Genomic DNA, 22,209 nt, shown 5'->3' with positions numbered 1-22,209 from the left:
TATTGGGCTTGTGGAGGGATTTGTCTATCCTAAAAACACTTAATAGACAATACACATGCTGCACTACCCTAGTACCTAGTACTAAACAGAAGTTAATGCCTGACCTATTAAGCAGTACCCTAAAGGTCTCTAACTGATAGTGGTGGTCAAGAAATTTGCATCCTATACTGTCGCAGAATCTTCAGACCTCTGGTTTAGATCTTCCACTGTCCAAACCATAAGACCACGATTAGTTCTGGGAACGATGGTGCAAAACAATAGCTCTACTTCTATCCTGCAACCGAGTCTAGCTGTCTTCACTAAAACAGCCAGTCACCTTTAGGAACTGAAGATGGCCTCTGAACACAGGCAGCAGACATGATTCTTGCCTACACGAGTCACAGTTTGCAGCTGTGTGCATCTTGTTGTGTGAGACACACCCCCTACATCTCCCTGGCAGGCAGGCAGAGTGGACATTTGCTTTGTTTCCACCGTGCCCACTATTTTCATGAGAGGCTTCATCATCTGCCTAACATTGGAGCTCACAGTGAGAAGCCATCCAACCCTATGCGCTCGCTCGAAACCCCCTGGAAGATGGGCCCCAGTCGCAACAGTCAAGATGTCATGTGCTGGCTCAGATGTACTTTCAGCAGCAGGTGTTACCTTAAAATCTAATTTTAATATGTGAAGGGAACAGCTGTGTGACCAGTACCCACTTTCGCCTTCGGCACAGTGATTTGTGAACCTGCTGCTGTTTGCCAGTCACCATGAGACAACTGTAGACTGGCTAGGATGTGCGCATTGGGAGATGCAGTGGCATGCCCCAGATAAAGCTGTAGGGTGCAATGGTGCCAAAGGAATCCTCTCATGTGCTCCGATGCCACCACTTCCCAGAGCAGCAGCTTGGAACCTGTCCGACCATAGGCAGCACAGTTTCCAGCTGTTTGTGGCCAGTTCCCCCTACATCCATACACAACAGGCACAGTCCACCTTTAATCGGTAAACAAGAAACCAAAAACATACTTCAGTGTCTTTTTGACGGAGGTGACTAATAAGTTTCACAAAGTGAAAAATGCGAGCTGCTGCATTAATACTAGATCACACAACACAAGTGGGCAGCACACAGCCAGACAGCAGAGTACTGACTCATTGTTCTACATGTTCAAGCTACTCAGCTGTGGCACTGCATGTGGTGAAGGTCTACACTACCAAAACTATGATACACACTATAATGTAAACAAGAGAACAAAAACAAACTCTGGTCTCTCTTAGACAGCGCTGAAGGCGATGTCAATAAACAATCATAAAATGAAAAGTAGAAACTGCTGTGTAAACACTAACTCATCGAACACAGGTGCACGGCACACAGATGGACACCAAACTGAGGGGGAAAGGTGAAAAATTAAACTCAATTTAGTACTTGTGCATGTTTGTAACAGTCCAGTGGGTGGTACATTTATGCATCAGACTCAAAGATTGTAGATTTATGAGTAAATCTGGAAAGATGCTGTCAACAACAATGATGCAAATTGTAATTCTACTAAATTTTTTCCAACTCAACAGACAGCTGTTACAGGCCATATTGAACTGCTATTTGACCCATTTTATTCTAGCTGTCTATAGCCTTTTTTTATATTTTTCCAAATATCATGAACTAATATTTCTGTTATAATTACAAAACCCTTTAATTCTCACCCCTCTATTATCTAATCAAACAACTATTTATTTGTCATGTAATTTATCTTTAACTACTATGAGCTTTCTCCCTTAACTGCTTGATTTTTTTTACAACCTTCTTGAATGTCAGAATGGTGATATCATCACCTACACAGCTAATATTGTGTGATTATCATTATAATTAAGTGATTATCATTTGTTTGTACTAATTTTTTTTCTTTCCTTCAATAAAATGTGTAATCTTTTGTAGGTAAAGGCCTGTCAATGTTTTAAAAAAGTGTTTACCCAAGAAGTAAAAACCCTTATAAACTATTCATGAGAACCTTTCTTTTGCAGCTCAGATTATGACATCAGGTGTAAAAAACTTGAGCCAGCAGAATCTTCGTACAGCCACCTCCAGTGGTTCTGTGGCCCTCACTCAGGTAATTTTTCGTCATTGCCAAAATAGTGTTAGTACCATTGGAAATTATTTTATCATACATTTTAATCAATGCCAACAGTTTTTAGGTCTATTTAAAGACATCTCACTTCTTGTAGGTGTCTGTCAAGTGGCAAATTGTTTTCTAAACAAGCTAGAAACATGCCCAGTACTAGTCATAATGGCAGTTTTTTTTATTTTTGTAGGCAAGAAATGCTTAGATCTTCTCAAATTGTCAGAATTACCATACATATTGTAACACAATGAATTTACCTACACCTCTTTTGTCAATAGATCCCACACTCGCTTCTGCTGTATTTTTTTTGTACAACTCGGCGTATCCTTATGTCCTTTATCATTGCCTTAATCTGTACGTTTCAACCATAATTTATTACAGCATCGAAATTCTACAAGATCTATTGCAAAGTTTTGTAAGAAGCAGAACACATGAAAAAGTGACCAAGCCTCTTGCTAGACATTAATTTATGGTCTCTCGGTCACATTTCCATAATATCATTTTTCTTGAACCCTGCAACTAGACACCTCCACTTTTGCACTATGCAATATGGTACATTACATAGCATATTGCTTCCCTGGGAATTACTGCAGGATGAAACGGTTTCTCCATGAATGACACAGCTCATTTCCACTCCCATCCTGTTCACTTGCGCTAGTGCCCCATCACTAGTGAAGTCAATGTCAGTAAGACACTAAGCTCTCACCAACTTTACTTTATCTCTTTAGCATAACTAGTTTTGCTAGTGTGTTGACGAATCCCTGTTTTCAAGATATTGGTGTACCATGAATTTACCACTGTAAAGGAAGTATGTAATTATTTGCGAGTCCACCAGTGTGCAGTCACTTTTTAAGAAAATATGCTCGTTTATTTGCTTAGGTTACAACTGCATGCAGGTTTACGGATATTGGAATCACTTTATTAATAATGCACTACTGTGTTAAGTAAATAAAATGTCTTTCAGTAGTTTATCAGTTTTTTAATTACAGGTGAGCGACCACATTCCAAGATGAATTAACAATGATTACACTTATACCAGTATTCCTTTAGACGGTGTAGATTAACAGCTAGTGAACATTAAAACTAATGTGACATAAATATGATCAAATCACTACAAATCTTATTACTAAAGAACTAGTGCAGTAACCAGTGGGGGATGGAAACAACTGTGGAGAAAAGCATGAATAATATTTAGACAATTGATGCGATACATAGTGAGTCAGGGGGAACAAATTGATAAATGATACGATATAGTAACATGAAATGTATCTGCAAGATGAAGCTGTAAGTATTACACACTAAGTAACTTTACGATGGATTAAAATATGTTATGCCTTTTGTAATCATATTGGTATAGTGGAATTTGGAAAATTGACTCATTCCACTGCATTTTACCTAAAATCACTTTTCTTGGTTGCCTTTATTGTCTTTCACCAACTACAGTATGAATATGAGAGTCTTATTAATTATAATTCCTTCTGTGTATTAGTTTTTACTCTATATATTCAATCTGTACAATGGAAATTCTAAGTCTTATTTATTTGCAGTCTTCTTGTTATACTACATTATGGATGGGTGATATTTAATGTAACTCTGAAGAGTACTTAATGAATTGTACCTATCAGGCAAAGAACACTTTCCACTCTGAACCACATTAAAATTTTAATAGTGTAGATAAAGTGTAGATCAAAAAAATCATCAATTTATGAAAATATGATGTAATGGATGAAAAAAAAAAATCTATTCACCAAGTGGTGGCAGGAGAACATACATATAAAGGTATTAAAGTTTGCAAGCTTTCAGAACCAGAGGCTCCTTCTTCTGATAGAAGGATTGAAGGGGAAAGAAGAGAGATTTAGCAAAAAGTCTGGTGAGTTTTAGGAAATAGGGTAGAGCTTGGAAAAGTTGACCAGAACCCCAGGTCAAGGAAGACTTAATGGAACCAGGTGGGATGAGGAGGACAGGCCGATTGTCGAGGACTACGCCAGATAAGATTTGAAAATCTAAGAGTTTAAAGGTGGAAGATATGGTAATAAACAAGATGAATATTACTGACAAAATATTGTGCACTAATTAGTGAGAGCAGAAAGCTAAGTGCATTCTATTGTAATAAGGGGGGGGGGGGGGGAATAGACAGATCAAGAATTGAAAGATAATAAAACTAAAAGGGAGTGAAGAAAGGAGTAGTTAATGTGAAGAAATGTTGAGGCCAAAGACATTAATGTAAAATAAGCCAAGGTTGACGGCAAGAAACGACGACATATTATAAGTCCAGTTCCCACCTGCGGAGTTACGAGAAGCTGGTATCTGCGGGAAGAATCCAGATGGCACGTGTGGTGAAACAAACACTGAAGTCATGACTGTCATGTTGTACAGCGTGCTCTGCAATAGCATATTGTGTTTTGCCAGTATGCATTCTCTGCTTATACCCATTCATAATAACTGATAACTTGATGAAACTGATGATGATAGTCATGCCAATGTAAAAGGCCGAACAGTATTTAAATAATTGCTGGTATATGACATGTCGTTTCACAGGTGGCTCTCCCTTTGATAGTATGTATTTTGCCAGTTACAGGACTGGTGTAGGTGGTGGTAGGAGGGGCAAAGGCAAGTCTTACAGCATAGAAGGTCACAGGGCAAGGAGCTGTAGGATAGGGAGATAAGTACAGAAGGAGCATATGTCTGCCAAGGTTATTTCGTAGATTGGAAGAATGATGAAAAGCTCTTCTGGCTGTGGTGGGCAAAATGTCGGACAGAATGGATTTCATATCAGGGCATGACTTTAGGAAGTCATAGCCTTGTCGAAGTAGATAAATAGTACATTCAAGACCAGGATAATACTGAGTGACAAGTGGTGTTTTTGTTGGCAGTCAGCCGTGCTGGGATTTGATGTGCTGCTTCTGAACTAGGCTGGTGGGATAATTATGTCCAGTGAAGGCTGAGGTGGGGGAATGTTGGTGTATTGCTGTAATGAGTCTGCAACTGAACAAATAATTTTGCCTTGAATACCAAGGCTGTATGGAAGGGAGTGTTTGATATGGGATGGATGCCAACTTTGAGAATGTAAGTACTGTTGTTTTTTAGTAGGTTTAATGTAAATAGACGTGTGTAGTTGGTCTTCGATGAGGATGAGACCAACATGAAGGAAAGTGGAATGGGATTTGGAATAGGACCATGTGAAATTTATTTCCGAGAATGTATTTAGAGACTCCAGTCTCAACATGTATTTAGAGATTCCAAGAATTTTAATAGGTCAGCCCCACCATGAGTCCATATGGCAAGGATATCGTCGATGTATCTAAACCAGATCAGAGACTGAAGGCGTTTGAATCCCAGGAAAGCCCCCTCCAAGCGACCCACGAAGAGGTTGATGTAGGAAGGAGTCATCGTGGTTCCCATGCTTGAGCCCCTGGTTTGTTTGTACATCTGTCCCTCAAAGGTAAAGATGTTATTGGTAAGTATAAAGTTGATTAAGGTGAGCAGAGAGGATGTTATAGGTTTGGAATCTGGTAGATGTTTGTTGACTGAGGAAATGTTCAGCAGCAGACCGACCATATACATGGGGTGTTATGTTACAGAAGGTGGTGTTATTAATGTTGACAAGCAAGGGGTGTGGTGGGAGTGGGACATGCAAGGTGTGTGGTGGGAGTGGGACATGCACATATCTAGGAAAGGCTGCTGTCTTTAGTATAGAAGGGAAGTCTTTGTACTACGGGTTACAGGTGCTGATCAACTAAGGCAAATAAATGTTTGGTGGGTGCTTTAAAGTCAGCTACTATGGGATGGCCATGGTGCTTGCATTTGTGGATCTTGGGATAAAGGTAAAAGGTGAAGTGTGTGGTTTGGGTGGGGTGAGAAATTCTGTGGGTTGAGGATAGGTGTCAGATAGTTGCCATAGTCCTCCCCTTACATACTCTCATTGGTCAAGTACCAGAGCGGTAAATCACTTGTCTGCTTGGAGGATAATGGTGGCGTCATCAGCTTTTAGGGAACAAAGAGCTTGGAGTTCTACAAAGGACAGATTTGGGTCATGTTGTAGAGACCTGAGAAAGGGTTGTGAAGCAGTGCTGGAAGTGAGTAATTCTTGGAAGGTTTCTAACAATTTCAATTTTAATTATTTTACAGTGACTATTGTTTTCTTTGCTCCCTGTTGGTGTTCTATATTTTTCATTTTCTGCCCAGCCCAGTTTTTGCTGCCCCTCTCCCACTTCTATCACATATAGTGCACTTCATTTTCTGCTCATGCTAACACATACATGAGGTTTGGTAGTAATCTCTGTCTTGGTTATTGCCCTATTTTCCACCTTTAACCTCTCAAGTATTCAAATCTCACCCAGTGCCATTCCTAACAATCAGTCTTTCCTTCTCATCCTGTCCGATAAGTCTCCCCAGGCTTCTGAGCAACTTTTCCAAACCCTACCCTTTTTCCTAAACCTCATCAGTCCTCCTCCTTAATCCCTTTTCTTTCCCCTTCATCCTTTCTGCGTGGAGGAGGCTCACTGACTCTTAAAACTTCCAAACTTCAATGCCTTTATATGTGTGTTGTCCCACCACCGCTTGATGAGTAGAATTATTATTGATTTAATGGCATTATATTTTTGTAGGGTGGGCTTCGCCAACAGTTGTCACGAGCAAGTTTTTAGTATTTACCCTGTTATTTAATAACAGTGAGAACTTTTCCCTTTTTCTTTCAATATTTTTCTTCTTGCTATTAAGATTTCAGTAATTTGAAACAGTTTATAATATTTGTGCCTTGTCACAGTAATATGCATCATAGTTAAATCTTGCATTGTTATGCAACTAGCTCTGTGCGGTATGGACGTTGTTCATCCACCTATAATGTATAAATTCCTTTAGAGCATTCTATCACAGCTGTTTCATTAATAGGTGTTCCTAGGCTTGGTGGTCTATTCTATATGGCAACAGTGACATATTAAAAGCTCTACCTACATAGGATATAATTTACAGTTGGATCATAATTGTTCCTGTAGAAACAGTTCATAAAGTCTGACTGTTGAGTACAGAGCTCTTCCACTGGGCGAGCAGTGCTGTAGGTCCAATGCAAAAGCCTTAATGTGTTTTTAGCTCCAAGTGTATTGTGTGTTTTTGATTGCATTTCTGTACCGGCGTATAATGCAAATGCAACATAGTGTAGGAAAGTGAAGTGTTACATTAAGTTTTATAATTAGTTGCTTGTGGATGTCAAAATGGAAAAAGGCAGAAATTTGTTCTTTTGGAGAAGAAAGCAACAGAACTGCACGATGCGGTATTTGTGAGCAAATTTTATGTTTCGTCATAGCTACTGTGGCCAAACAGATACTTTCAATTGTGAAAATGAGTCTTCGTTCAGTATTCGTTCCCTTTTCATTTTCTGCTTTTGTTTTCATTTTTTTAAGCATCCTTCACACCCTACAAGGAACCCATTATGTGGTTGGAACTAGAGTGTTGTAACCTATCAATCATAATTAATAATTTAGCCCATCCCTATACTATTCTAGACAGTTCAGAATGCTCCCTAATATTTTGTAGTTAAATGTAAGGGGGATGATGTGGTGGTGGTTTTGTGTGTAGATCGAAAAACTAAATTTCAAGCTTGTGTTATCAGCACCCTTTTGTATAGCTGTGAGATATGGACAACTTTTGCTAAACACGAATCCTGACTGCACAGCTTCCATATCCGTTGTCTCCAGAGGATACTGCAGACTCTTGGAAGGATAGATTGTGGCTTGCAAGCACAATCAGAATCCATGCACTCCTGAGAGCCTCCGATGTCTAAGGTGGCTGGGACATGTCAGGCACATGGGTCCTGAGCGAATACCAAAGAAAGTGCTTTATAGAGAACTTTGGGAGGGTGTGAGGCCAATAGGAAGACTGCACCTTCACTTCAAGGATGCCTGCAAGAGAGATCTGACCAGGGCCAGCATTGATCCAAGTCAGTGGGAAAATAAAAGCAGGTGACCATGGCAGGTAGCAACAAACTGTGCGCAATGAGGTTGAGCTTGTAGAGAACAAATGCATGCGAGAAGACATCAGGAAGAGGGCAGGACGGAAGTAGGGAGTGGCATCTGGTGGATGTCCTTCACATTTCAAATGCCCAAATTGCCGTAGAGACTGCCACTTTCGAATGGGACTTTTCAGCCATAGCAGATGTTGCCGAGTTTTAGCCAACTATGCTACACCATCATCCTTTGAGGATGGGTGGATGCCACACTTGAGTGTAAGACAGAGTGTACTGCAGGAATTGTTCGTAATAGGAGGAGTAAAAATAACAGCTCCCCAAGCAATTGAGTCACTGAGTGGCTGATGTGCACTTAAACAAGACTGACAAGACTGAAAACATTGCTAAGCTTCTGGGCATTGTCTTCGTCCTGAGATAATAAGTATAGAACACACACACACACACACACACACACACACACACACACACACACAACGCCAACAATCACTGCAGATAGCTGGAGACTCCAAACATATTTAGTAAAATGCAATGCGAAACACAATCCTGGCACATAATGACAGTGGACATTATGCTGCTGGGAGATAAGCTGTTGAAGAAAGTGGATGTCAGTGCTCTTCACCCAATTGGTAGTTTTGTTCGTGTATGGGGGTTGGGGGGGGGGGGGGGGCAATGGAAGATAAACTGATGGACATCAGACCTCTGCAGACAATCTGTTTTTCCATTGTATATTAATAGTCCAGCTGGAAATAAAAGTACCTAAATGACACTTTTGCATGTGTGTAGATCATCAAGGGATGCCAAATTTGTTTCATACTACTGAGCTGTTTGTGCACAATAAGTTGACGATTAGTGTGGTGGCTGTTGGGAGCAGCCATGACCCCGCTTTACGGTCTCCAAGGGGACATTAGCAATGAGGGGAAGGCAGCGAGAGCTCCTTGCAGCAGTGCTGGCACCACTACCTGCATTTTGTGCCTAATACGAAACTGAACGTAACAGTTGTGGACATATTGCCTGTTTAAATGACACTTCCATTGGATCAGAAATCACCTAATTTGTTGACATATTCATGCTTGAGAGTTTTACTTACAACTTATGTATTATTTATTTGTCACAAATAATTCGAAAGTCAAAAACAAATTTTTGGAATCTGCACTTTTCATTTATTAAACACAGCACAACAGTAATGTTTACGAAGTGTAATTAACTATGCCTGAAAGAATTGTCAAAATGATGTTCACTAAAGACCACTGTCATTTGTGTGCATTTTCAACTTCTCGCGGCGTAATGAATAATCTGTTAAATTTCGGGCATGCAGCCGCGCGAATAAAATTTCTGATATTTCGGCCATGTATCGTCCGACCATCTTCAGAGCGAGTCACAAGACTGACGACAAGGTGCCAAGCGCGGCCTTATATTCTCCACTGCGGCGGTACTGCGCATGCGGGTCACAGATGGAGGTCGGTGGCAGAGGCATACGCTTACACATGCGCCGCCTGTGGCGGAGGCGTACAAACATTCGATTTGCTTATCGATGTTTGATCGGCAGCAGTGATACGATGACGACTTCTCTGCAATTTAATTACTCCAAGAGCCGGATTCCATGCTTAGTCCAAATTAAAATCATTATCTCTGTTTATTAAATTGTTGGCTAATTGAATTTCTATAGCTTCCTTGAATATAGATTCCCAAAAAGAAGAGGTGCATGTTAAAATCTTCACATCACTATAATTCATGGAATGACCTGCATCAATACAATGTTCAGTCACAGCTGACTTGTCTGGTTGTAATAAGCATGTGTTTCTTTCTGGTATTGCTTGGTGGGTAAAATTTTATCCATGCAGTAATATTCTCAAAAATTGATTATTTTCATTGCTAAATTAAATGTTTTGTCATTTCCAATGAAGGGAACAGTAATATTATTATGTGTATATGCTTTCCACCAAAGAGTTCAAAGTCCCTTATTTTATAAAAACATAAAAATTCAAACAATCCCCCCAGCCCCCATTTTTGCAATATTGTGGGTTTTTTATTTATTTCTTATATTTTTTATACAAACTTGAAAATTTTGTTTCTGACAAGGTTACAATACTTGTTACAGTGTTGTGAGCTTCCCACACAGTTTGAAACCTTAAGCCCAAACAGCATAGTACATAGTTTAATAAAAACTTCCACAGAAGGACTGTACTGAACAAGGAGCTTGGTTGCTGAAGATACCTGTACCCTTTTCATGGAGAAGTGCTGTTATTTGGTAGAATAAGTCACAGATTATGAACAGTATGAAATGAAACAAACTGTGGAAACTTTAGAATTACTGCACAATTTTTATTGTACTAATAACTAAGGAAACTGCATTTTAGGCATCAGCTGTATGAATTATTCTTTATTGCAACCAGTTTTGGTCGTACTGACCATCATCACTGGAAGAAAGAGCAGTACATCAGATGGACAAGAACTTCATTTTCCTTTAGATGAATTGAAAGTCCTCTTAGTTACAACTTGTGTCCACATTGCAATAATGTAAATAATATTTTGACAGCCTAAAGCGAATGACTTCATTCAAAAATTTTACAAGGACTGTGGACCCAGATCTCGTAAAAACATATGACTTTTGTCTTAGTAATCATATATTATCATTTTGTGTGCAATTCTGTGTTTGAAGTAAGACACAAATTACTGTTATTACTTACTTACTTGCTCAGTTAGACACACGGATAACATCACATCCCAGCATCCTGTGATCCACCTACTAGATAACTAACATGTTTACGGAGGTGACAGTAGAACTTTTGGTTTGGTCACCACGTTGGTGCAGGCGCGGATGGGCCCTATCTAAAATGCTCAGATTACATATTGCTGGTCTCCAACTTTGTCATACATCTGTAATCTGAAGAATACACTGACGGAGGGGAAGGGATGACTTGAGGAATTCAGATTGGAATAAGGCTTGGTTGGCTTATAGTTTACCTGGAGGGTGTTATCCTGCAGCAGTAGTAAAACACACTGACTAGCAAATTCCCAGAAAAAATGTTACAAATTTTTACCCGCGCTTTGTATATTAGCTCAGTGAACACCTGAACTCGTGTAAAATAGCACGTTGGCAACACACTTGATTTTTTTAATCTGCTGACCTGGGTTCAGTCTCAGCTTGTGCCAAATGTTTTTCCTTCAATAGTAAGTGGAAGGAGTTTTAAATAAAATGAACAACCAAAACTATCATATATGAAGCAACTGTTTGTTAGACCAAATGAAATGAGTTAAAATTAATATTATATTTTAAAGAAGTTAAGTAATAGTAAATCCATTTTTTAGAGGAGAGGTATATGTTAACCCTTTCAGACCTGAATTTTTTCTGGAGAAGGGAAAATTTTTCTTTACATGATATGCTCTTACATAATTTTTTAGCGGTTTTATATGCAAGATTTGTACAAAAATATGCACCGATTTTCAAAACATACTTTGTACTCTTGGCTTCATTTTGTTGATTAATGATTTCATTTACAATGATTTTGGTTGTTCTTTCTTCCTTTCTTTCTTTTCCTTTTCCATTTGGTTCATCTAAGGGGCCAGCTGCTGATCCCGAAGCTTCCTCCTTTGTTCTTATTTCATCTTTCTGAAGTATTCTTTCAGCTTATCACTGCGTATTCTTTTTCTCTCCTCAAACCATGTCAATCGTGCCTTCTTCTCCCTCCTGTCTCGTAATCCTTCCTTCTTAAAAAATCTCTCTTTCTGTTGCATCTTTTTCACTTATTTTGTTTCTTTCCAAATCTTTCCTAACTTCTTGAATCCATGTTATTGTTGACTTCTTGTTCCAGAGATATTTGAAAATCTGCTTGGTTAACCTGTTGCTGTTCATTCTGTGTAAATGTCCAAAAAAAATAGCAGTCGCCTCTTCCGTTGTGTTTGAGTTATGTTTTCCATGTTGCGATAGACTTCTTCATTACTTCTTAATTTCCATGCCTTTGTATTTCTAGCAGACCAAGTATTTTTCTAATGATTCTTTTTTCTAGGACTTCAAATTTGTGTAATTTGTAATTCAATACCAAACATTCACTTGCATAAAGACAGTCTTGTTTAACTACTGTGCTGTAGTGCAGTATTGTCAAATTATGAGACAGAGGCATTTCGTTGCCATACCATATGTTCTCACTATTTTACATACTATTTCTTGTAAAGCAAATTTTTCTGAGACATTTTCTTGAATCACTTCTCACAAATTATTAAATTTAGTAACCCTCTACCTGTTCGGCAACTGTTACTAGGGTTCCTGGGCCATTTTTTTATGTTTGTCATAAATTTTGTTTGTTCTGCAGAAATTCTTGAACCTGCTTTAGTGGCCATTTCTTCCAAGAGATATTCTTATACCTGCTTTGGAGGCTATTTCTTCTAAGAGATTGATCTGTATTTCTGTATATGTTAGTTTTTCAGAAAGAATGGATAAATAATCTGCAAGTTCTAGACAGTTAATTTCAATCCTTTTTTTTCTTAGCCCCCCTCCCTGTCTTATTGGTGATAGTTGGTTGGTTTAGTTTTTGTTTCCATTCTCTTAGTATTTTCTCTATGCCACAGTTGAAGAGGAGTAGAGGCAGGCCATCTCCTTGTGTTTTTATTTTGACTGCCTTTGATATTTTAACCCGGAACTTTACCTTTGAGTTGGTGTCCATGAATGTTTCAAGAATAAGGTTTGATAGTTTAGATTTTTAAAATCTATAAATGTGACAGTTATGTCTTCAGAGTTTGTTTGCCTTTGACGGATTATGGATTTAGATGAAAATTTATTATGAACAAGATCTGCCCTTTCTAAATCCACCTTGATATCCTCAAAAATGGCTATCAAGTTTTGCTGCTACCTTGTTTGGTAATATTGTTGAAAATATTTTCCATCCCACTGCCAACAGAGGTAATATGTCTGTAGTCAACTGAAGCACCAAAGAAACTGGTATAGGCATGCGTATTCAAATACAAGATATGTAAACAGGCAGAATAAGGTGTTGCAGTCAGCAATACCTTTATAAGACAAGTGTCTGGTGCAGTTGTTAAATCTTGATAACCTGCCATTTTAGCAGCAGTAACCGATCTAAGTGAGTGTGAATGTGCTGTTACAGTCGGCGCATGAGAGATGGTACCCAGCAGCAGTAACCGATCTAAGTGAGTGTGAATGTGCTGTTACAGTCGGCGCATGAGAGATGGTACCCAGCATCCGTGAGGTGGTGGTGAAGTGGGGATTTTCCCGTACAACCATTTACGAGTGTACCATGAATATCAAGAATCTGGTGAAACATCAAATCCCTGACACTGATGTGGCTGAAAAAAGATCCTGCAAGAATCGGACCAGCGATGATAGAAGTGCAACCCTTCTGCAAATTGCTGCAAATTTCAATGCTGGACCATCAACAAGTGTCAACCTGTGAATCATTAAACGAAACAGCATCAATCTGGGCTTTCAGAGGCAAAGGCTCACTTATGTACTCTTGATGACTGCCCAATACAAAGCTTATACACCTTGCCTAGGCCCATCAACACCAACATTGGATTGTTGGTAACTGGAAACATGTTGCCTGGTCGTACAAGTCTCGTACAGATTGTATCAAGTGGATGGATGTGTACGGGTATGGAGACAACCTCATGAATCCATGGATCCTGTATGTAGCAGGGAACTATTCAAGCTGGTAGAGGCTCTGTAATGATGTGGGGCATGTGTAGTTGGACTGATATGGGACTCCTGATACGTATAGATATGACGCTTGACAGGTGACACAGGCATCCTATCTGATTACCTGCGTCTACTGGACTTCTGCAATTTCAGCAGGACAATGCGTCACACGACACATACAGAATTACTAGAGTGGCTCCATGAAAACACTACTGATTTTAAACACTTCTGCTGGCCACCAAACTTGCCAGAAATGAACATTATTGAGCATATCTGGAATGCCTTGCAATGTGCTGTTCAGAAGATATCTGCACCCTCTCGTACTTGTACGTATTTATGGACACCCTGCAGGATTCATGGTATCAGTTCCATCCAGCACTACTTCAGACATTAGTTGCGTCCATGCCACGTCATGTTGAGGCACTTCTACGTCTTGCAGGGGGCTTACATGATATTAGGCAGGTGTACCAACTTCTTTGGCTCTTCATTGTATTTGCACCATGCTTATCACTTTTGGTGTTCAAAGTATGGATAGGAGCCATTTCCCAGTTTTCTGAAATCTTTTCAATTTCCCATATTTCTTAAGATATGATGTGTAGGTTAGTTATAATTTTTTTGTTCAGACCATTTTATAAGTTCAGTTGTAGTACAGTCTTCTCCACTGGTTTTGTGGTTTTTCGGGATAGTTACTGCTTTTTAAATTTATTCAGCTGTAGGTGGTAGGTTTGCTTCTGTTTTTTCATGAAGATATGGAAATTCTTTCTTACAGTTAAGTTCTTCACAGTTCAAGAGTTGGTCAAAGTACTTTCTTGCTATTTCACAGTTCTAGGTATTGCTCAGGCCTATTTTACCATTTTCATCTCTGAAGCAAGTACTTGTTGCTTGATATATGTTTCGATGTTTTTTAAACATCAGATAGAAATTGTGGGAATTATTTATAACCAAGCTGTTTTGTATGTCTACAAGTTTTGACTTCTCACAAGATTGTTAGCCTTCTTTAGCTTTCTTGCTATTTCTTTCCTTTGCGTTGTAAATTCATCAAGATGCTGAGTCTCCCCAGAACAATTTTCCACTGTTTTGCTCTTTCTGCAAGTGCTTCTTCACAGGTTTCATTTCATCAAACTTTCTTCTTCATTTTTGTTGATTCAAATCCATTCTTTGCTGCACTGTTGTTTTCTGTGGATAATTCTTCTCATTTTCCTGATTTAGCTGTTTTAATTTTATCTTGAAAATGTTTTATTGCCTCTTTTGTGTTTTGAGCCAGTCTGTGTTATATTTAATCAATTTTTGTTGTCTCTTGGTTTTTATTAGGAAGAAGTTTTCGTTCAATCTTAGTCATCTAATGAACAGAGTCAAATTTTCCCTATTTCTTCGTACTTTTGCATTCATGATTGTTTTAATATTGCTTTGAGAAGTAACTGCATGATCTAAATAAATCTCCTGTAGTATTGTATTTGGAGATAAACACACACACAAACACACACACACACACACACACACACACAGATATATATATATATATATATATATAAAACAGAAAGAAACTTCCACATGGGAAAAATATATTAAAAACAAAGATTCCAAGACTTACCAAGCGGGAAAGCGCTGGCAGACAGGCACATGAACAAAACACACAAACACACACACAGAATTACGAGCTTTCGCAACTGGCAGTTGCTTCGTCAGGAAAGAGGGAAGGAGAGGGAAAAATGAAAGGATGTGGGTTTTAAGGGAGAGGGTAAGGAGTCATTCCAATCCCGGGAGCGGAAAGACTTCCCTTAGGGGAAAAAAAGGACAGGTGTACACTCGCGCACACACACACACACACACACACACACACACACACACACACACACACACACACACATATCCATCCGCACATACACAGACACAAGCAGACATATTTCATATATATATATATATATGAGGCATATTTCATATATATATATATATATAGAAAGAAACTTCCACATGGGAAAAATATATTAAAAACAAAGATTCCAAGACTTACCAAGCGGGGAAGCGCTGGCAGACAGGCACATGAACAAAACACACAAACACACACACAGAATTACTAGCTTTCGCAACCGATGGTTGCTTCTTCAGGAAGGAGAGGGAAAGACGAAAGGATGTGGGTTTTAAGGGAGAGGGTAAGGAGTCATTCCAATCCCGGGAGCGGAAAGACTTCCCTTGAGGGGGGGGGGGGGTCGGGGGGGGGGGGGGACAGGTGTACACACACACACACACACACACACACACACATCCATCCGCACATACACAGACACAAGCAGACATATTTTTCAATATGTCTGCTTGTGTCTGTGTATGTGCGGATGGATATGTGTGCGTGTGTGTGTGTGTGCGCGCGAGTGTACACCTATCCTTTTTTTTCCCCGTAAGGGAAGTCTTTCCGCTCCCTGGATTGGAATGACTCCTTACCCTCTCCCTTAAAACCCACATCCTTTCGTCTTTCCCTCTCCTTCCTGAAGAAGCAACCATCGGTTGCGAAAGCTAGTAATTCTGTGTGTGTTTGTGTGTTTTGTTCATGTGCCTGTCTGCCGGCGCTTTCCCGCTTGGTAAGTCTTGGAATATTTCTTTTTAATATATGCTTGTGTCTGTGTATGTGCGGATGGATGTGTGTGTGTGTGTGTGTGTGTGTGTGTGTGTGTGTGTGTGTGTGTGTGTGCGTGCGTGCGTGCGTGCGTACACCTGTCCCCCCCCCCCCCCCCCCCCCCCCCCCAAGGGAAGTCTTTCCGCTCCCGGGATTGGAATGACTCCTTACACTCTCCCTTAAAACCCGCATCCTTTCGTCTTTCCCTCTCCTTCCCTCTTTCCTGAAGAAGCAACCATCGGTTGCGAAAGCTAGTAATTTTGTGTTTGTGTGTTTTGTTCATTGTGTCCTTTGTGCTGAGGCAGTCAATTTATTTGAAACGAAGTGTTTAATTTCACACTGTTGGCTAGTCTCAACTGTTCACTGCATTTCAAGTGCACGTATGGCATTATGCCATAATAAAGAACCAAACATGAGGTAATACAGTACTGGTACTCCAAGAAAATTTACATACAAGTGTGCATTTTAAGCCGAATTATGTGTTTTAGTATGGTTCATGAAATTTCGACGCTCTTGAAGTATCATCTGATGTCCTGTTTCTTTTATGCCATACGTAAGATCTTTTAATGTTTTGCACATATGAACATATGGGCTTCCTGCGTCGTCATAGCTGCGCAAGTGCGGTGACGCCTGTTATTTGGCATTCTCTTCCTACTACTGAAACAAATCTATTTCTAACAGGTCGTGGGAAAATATTGCGAATGGTGGTTTGAAAAGTGTTACATTCAAAGCAGACTTAATTTTACGCAAGATGAACTATGTGCGAGATTGTACGATGAATTTCTTAAATCAATATTTCTTGACTCTCATTTAAAAATCAACTCTTTGAGGACGACCATTTAGAAGAATTTCGAGCCCAAAAGATTAGACATTTACGTCATTTTACTGGCACATTTGTGTGATGATCTTTTTTGCGCGTGTTACACTTTAAGATAAAACATTATATGTAGAAGCTTAGCTTCTTTTCCAGCTTATTAATCTTCAAGGCTAATATTATATGTGAATGCTGTGTATATTTTTTAAACCATTAACTTTTCTTCGGGCGAGATCACGTGATAAGAGCTATGACTGTCTTCCAAAAGCCCATCATAATCTCGATTTCAATGTTCCGGAAAGTAACATGCGGTGTTTGGTGAAATTCAAATTTATACCTTCGTAATGCGAAAATATGCAGTTTACATGTAGCTGCACATCAAAGGTCTTTCGTAACGCGTAGGACCTATAAGTTTTACAGTGCTGTCACTTAGCACGGAGAAAGTGTATTTTCATGTGGGAAAAAGTGTATTTATAATGGGGATAAATCCGGGAAGTATTTTTCCTTCTCCACTTATACACCCTGTGGAAGCTGGAATTTTACCCGGATCAGCAGATTAAAAATCAAGCTTGTTTCCACTGAGCTATTTTTACACAAGTTCAAATGTTCATTAAACTAGAATGCAAAATGCAGGTACAAAGTTGAAATCTTTTTTTCTGCATATTGGGTGTTCAGTGCATTTTATTACGGCTGTACAAGATAACCCTCTCTAGGTAAACTACAAACCTCATTCCAGTATGGATTTCCCCAAGTCATGCCCTCTTCTTGTGAAACATCTTGCAAATAAAGTTCTTAAAGTTGTAAATTTCTTCCCAATTTTCTTGTATGAATTGTTTCATGTCAGTAATGATGTAGTGTCTTAGTGAAAACACTATCTGTTAGAAGCTCTTTTACAATCATTGCACATAGTATATGACAATTGAATATTTTTACCACTTCCATTGTTTGCCTTTCTCCTTGATAATTCTTGGTGAAAGAATTCATAAATTTATTAGATATAGTGGGCAGGAGCTTTATCTAACATAAAACAAAAATATTCAAAGTGTTTGAAGATGCCTTTATGGTATCGTACAACTTTTTGAACTGTGAAATTACTTCCTGTTCTTGATTAACGTTATCTCATGTAGTCGCAATTGACTTTAAGGATCACCCTCTAATAATGTATACATTATTATGAATGACATGTTTTCAAATATAATCATTGCGTCGGACGTTATCTCTCTCTCTCTCTCTCTCTCTCTCTCTCTCTCTCTCTCTCTGTTGTTAAGTTAATGGTAAACATCACCACCCAGGGAAATACTATTGAACAACACAAAATGGTATTTTTGGTGTCTTGTAAGACAAAATATAACATTGGTTATTATGCAAGTAAATGATCACTCACTGGCTCTCCTCTCATTTTCAATGTGTTCCTTCTGGTTTATACTGTTAACAACAGTTTTGCATAGTTTGACTGCTGCAGTCCAGATGGTAAGCATTTCAACAGAATCACCACCTTGTTTATCATATTTCCACATTTACTCTTCGTCAAAATTGCTGCAAGTTATTTTAGAAGTGTTAAATGTGTTGTCAAGGCACACAACTTGCTGATCTTTTCTCTCTACATTGAGTCATTTTACCATAGTTTTTCTTAATACTAATGTTGTAATGCTAAAACTACTGTTGAGTGTGTTTTATACATACACTCACAATAAACAAACAAAAAATCAGTAATTGTGTGTCTTGTGGCACTGCTGTCAACCATTTTCCATTTCATTTGTATAATAACAACACAATTGAAATTTAAATTTTTTATTAAGTTGAAGTACTGCATGCTTGATAAGAAAATCACTATTTATTGGAAGTCTTAACTTGTAGTAGGTACCTGCCCAGTACATGCCTAAATTACAAGGAGTGGCCTATATAGTATCTCTTTTTCACTGCTTATAAATCTAGTCTCAAGTCACCACATTACTATAATTGCATTTAAAATCTGTGAATGTTACTCACTGTTTCTGAGACTAACTTCAAGAACATTTTCTGATTGCAGGGTGCTGGGCAACCGGCAATACAGCTTGTTGGGATACAGAGACCAAGAAATGTACCTGGTGCTCAGCTAAATGCTGCTAACAAACAGCAGCTAGCGGCTCGTGGTCTGCTCAATGCTCAGAGGCATACGCTGAAAGTTGCTACATCAAATGCTGGTAATTCTCATCTTTAATCTACTGCCATCACAAGGCTTGTTGCCTTTGGAAATACCTACCTGACTGAGAATGGAGAGGGGAGATTGATGTGCACGATGTAAATCAGCCAGTGCTGTAAATTCATGTCAGGCCCAGATTTGGGATTTCCCTGGTAAGTTAGAAAGAAATTTCCATTAGCTTTGTGATATGAAGATGGGTAGGCTCATTCACAAGGACTGGTCTGATATGGTACTACAGCAGGTATTAAATTGTTAAATGATTAACACAGTTGCATCCCAGCTACAGATAGATTTGGTAACATAACACATTGAACAATTTAGCTCCTACTGCAAGTCAGTCTAAAGTGAGAGAGAAAGAAATGAAAAAAGGGGAGCAAAAATATACCAGTCGAGAAATTCAGAACGCGTACAGTTAGGGACTTGATGCAAAAACAAATTGACCTTCACACAAATTGGTGAACAAAATAGAAAAATAATGTGTTTCTGATGAGTGTGTTAAGTCATGTAGCTCCCGTATGCATTTATAGAAAGCTTACTATGTATTGGAACCTGTTTGCAAAATAATTAGTGTATAATAGACATCTTGCAAAATGTTACTACAAATAAAAATGTAACCATAATTAACCCTCTAACTGATCGAGGCAACGTACAACCATTCACATACCTGTGTGCTCTGCATGTGTTAATATACAGAGAGATATTGTGGTGCTGAGGGCCCACTGGCTATGAACCTGCACAGTCTCTATGCATATTTTGTCCTGTGATCTTAAATTGCTGTTTTATTTTTAGAGAGTCTTGCTCAAAGTGAGAAAGAGAATGAAGCATTCATGAGTAACATTTGTGAATCGTGTAATACACCTATATGTTTCTACAAGGGATTACAATTCTCCAGAGTCTGACAGCAGTTTGCTTATTGGCTAAGAAACCAGATACTAATGCGAAACCTGTCACTGTGTGTTGGACCTTATTTGGAACTCTACACACAAAAAATTATTAACTATTGATAAGTGGATAGGAAAAGTACTTCTCTAAATCTAAATGAAGAAAAAAAATATATATATTTTAACTCCATCAGTGCCAGCCCAAAGATTGAATCTAAAAGTTGGCTAGAAAATATATAAAGGAGGTGTAAAAGGCACTGAATACAGAGTTCTTTTCATTAGAATTTAATTCCTAATGAATTTATGTGCTAATACTCCCCTTGAATTTACAGACTTCAGATTCTTTAACATGTAGTCAGTATGTGAATTACAAAATTAGATGAAGCATAGATTGCAGCAGTGAAACAAAATTATACGTAAGCTTCTATTCTGTTGTGCAGCTGTTATTAGGACACCACAGAAAAGTATTTGGAAAACTTGATTATTTGGTTTCGAGGGCTGTCTAGGGATAATTATTGAATTTATGTGCTTGAAATATAGAAGTTACCTTTCAGAGTTTTCCACCATACAATCATCTTCCTTGGAAAGTTGTTTGAAAAAAGAGTTATTTTGGTAGCAGAGACGAACGTGAATGGTTGGATCCTACAGTGTTTATTCCATAAATTGTGTACAATAAGTAACTAAATAAGCATCTTCGCAGACTGTTGACCATTTTTGATTCACAAGAAGCTATTCAAAAGAGAAGCAACCATTTTATTAGCTACTGCACAGGGCGGAGACATCAGTGACTTACTACAACTGTTTACACATACTATCAAAGGTATATGTCTAACTGTGACTGACAACCAGTTTGCTATTGTCTTAAAAGCTACCAAACAGTTCTTGTGAGACATATTCAACAAAGTGAAATTTTAAAAAATGTCGCTGTACTTTACATAAATGCCAGTGTAATATTAAATTAATATGACAAGTGATTGGTGTATCCTAGTCATATATAAATGGTATTATTGAACTTTACCACATAGATGACTTTAAAGATGTACGTCACTTTGCGAGTTAGTGTAGGAATTCACTTGCAGAAAAGCTGCAATCTAAGAAATTGCTAAGTAAATAGCACGCTCATTATACTTAATGATGTATCAGAGTTAGCTATGCTTGGAGGACAGATAGGGTTGCCACTTCATGCTCCACAAAATATTCAGCATAATGTTAGCAGGGCACTGGATCGCTGATAATTTTACAGCAGTCAACATGCCAAATAGCAAACACGTTTGCTGCAGTTGAAAGGTTGAGGAAGAGGAAGAGAAGAAAATGAATTCGATACCTCATCATTGTCTTATGTAGTTTTAGATCTGTGCAGAGAGAGATGTTTATATAAGGATTCAGTTTTTGGTGGTATGAGAGAAATATGTCAGCACACGGAAAACCAAGTAGTACAAACGGTGATAAGTGTAGTGATTTAATTCATTGCTTAGTTGTAACTATTGGGAGAGGGGACTAGTAGATGTGTTTCGTAATGGCAAGTGTGATGGTCATTCACATTCAGGAAAACAACATGCATTGCTGAATGAGGAGATGGGACAGATTACATAGGTTATTGGAAAGTATGCGTAAAAGAGTGGGAATTGGTGAAAGACTTTTGTATATAACTGTAAGTAAGGGCTGGTGGGATACAGTTTTTCCCTTTTTTTTTTTTTTTTTTTTTTTTTTTTTTTTTTTTTTTTTTTTTTTTTCTCTTCCCCCCCCCCCCCCCCCCCACAGTAAAGTGTGTTTGGGGGGTTCACTACACTGTAGGGTATTCCATGTATCTCTCTTCTAAGTGTGGCATAATTTTGTTGTTTATTCAGCACTGGTTCATTGAAACATGCAGGTATTAGACTCCCTTGTATACTCTCAGTCTCTTGTTAGGTGTTAAAGGCAATAACCACCTGTTGCTGATTCTGCTTCATTACTTCTGTAATGCTCTATCATAGGTTTCCATGTTGTATTTTCTAAAAAAAAGGGTATTATTTGTTGTGT

The 22,209-nt window shown here is 38.6% G+C and overlaps 1 protein-coding gene across 4 annotated transcripts in view; it reads left to right on the top strand.

The window, feature by feature from the left end:
- Positions 1 to 22,209, top strand: part of LOC126281188 (putative mediator of RNA polymerase II transcription subunit 26) — a 244,464-nt gene that overhangs the window by 160,559 nt on the left and 61,696 nt on the right. For 3 of the 4 annotated variants that reach the window (XM_049979891.1, XM_049979888.1, XM_049979889.1), the window contains 2 exons: positions 1,993 to 2,078; positions 19,157 to 19,310. In XM_049979891.1, the coding sequence (XP_049835848.1) occupies positions 1,993 to 2,078; positions 19,157 to 19,310 (240 nt within the window). Of the gene's footprint in view, positions 1 to 1,992; positions 2,079 to 19,156; positions 19,462 to 22,209 lie in introns of all 4 variants that reach the window. The other variant, XR_007551226.1, reaches the window with a different exon arrangement.

Source organism: Schistocerca gregaria, chromosome 7, assembly GCF_023897955.1.
Source record: "Schistocerca gregaria isolate iqSchGreg1 chromosome 7, iqSchGreg1.2, whole genome shotgun sequence".
NCBI lineage: Eukaryota > Metazoa > Arthropoda > Insecta > Orthoptera > Acrididae > Schistocerca > Schistocerca gregaria.
Note: the sequence above shows the minus strand (reverse complement) of the source record. Positions and strands in the feature narration are given on the sequence as shown.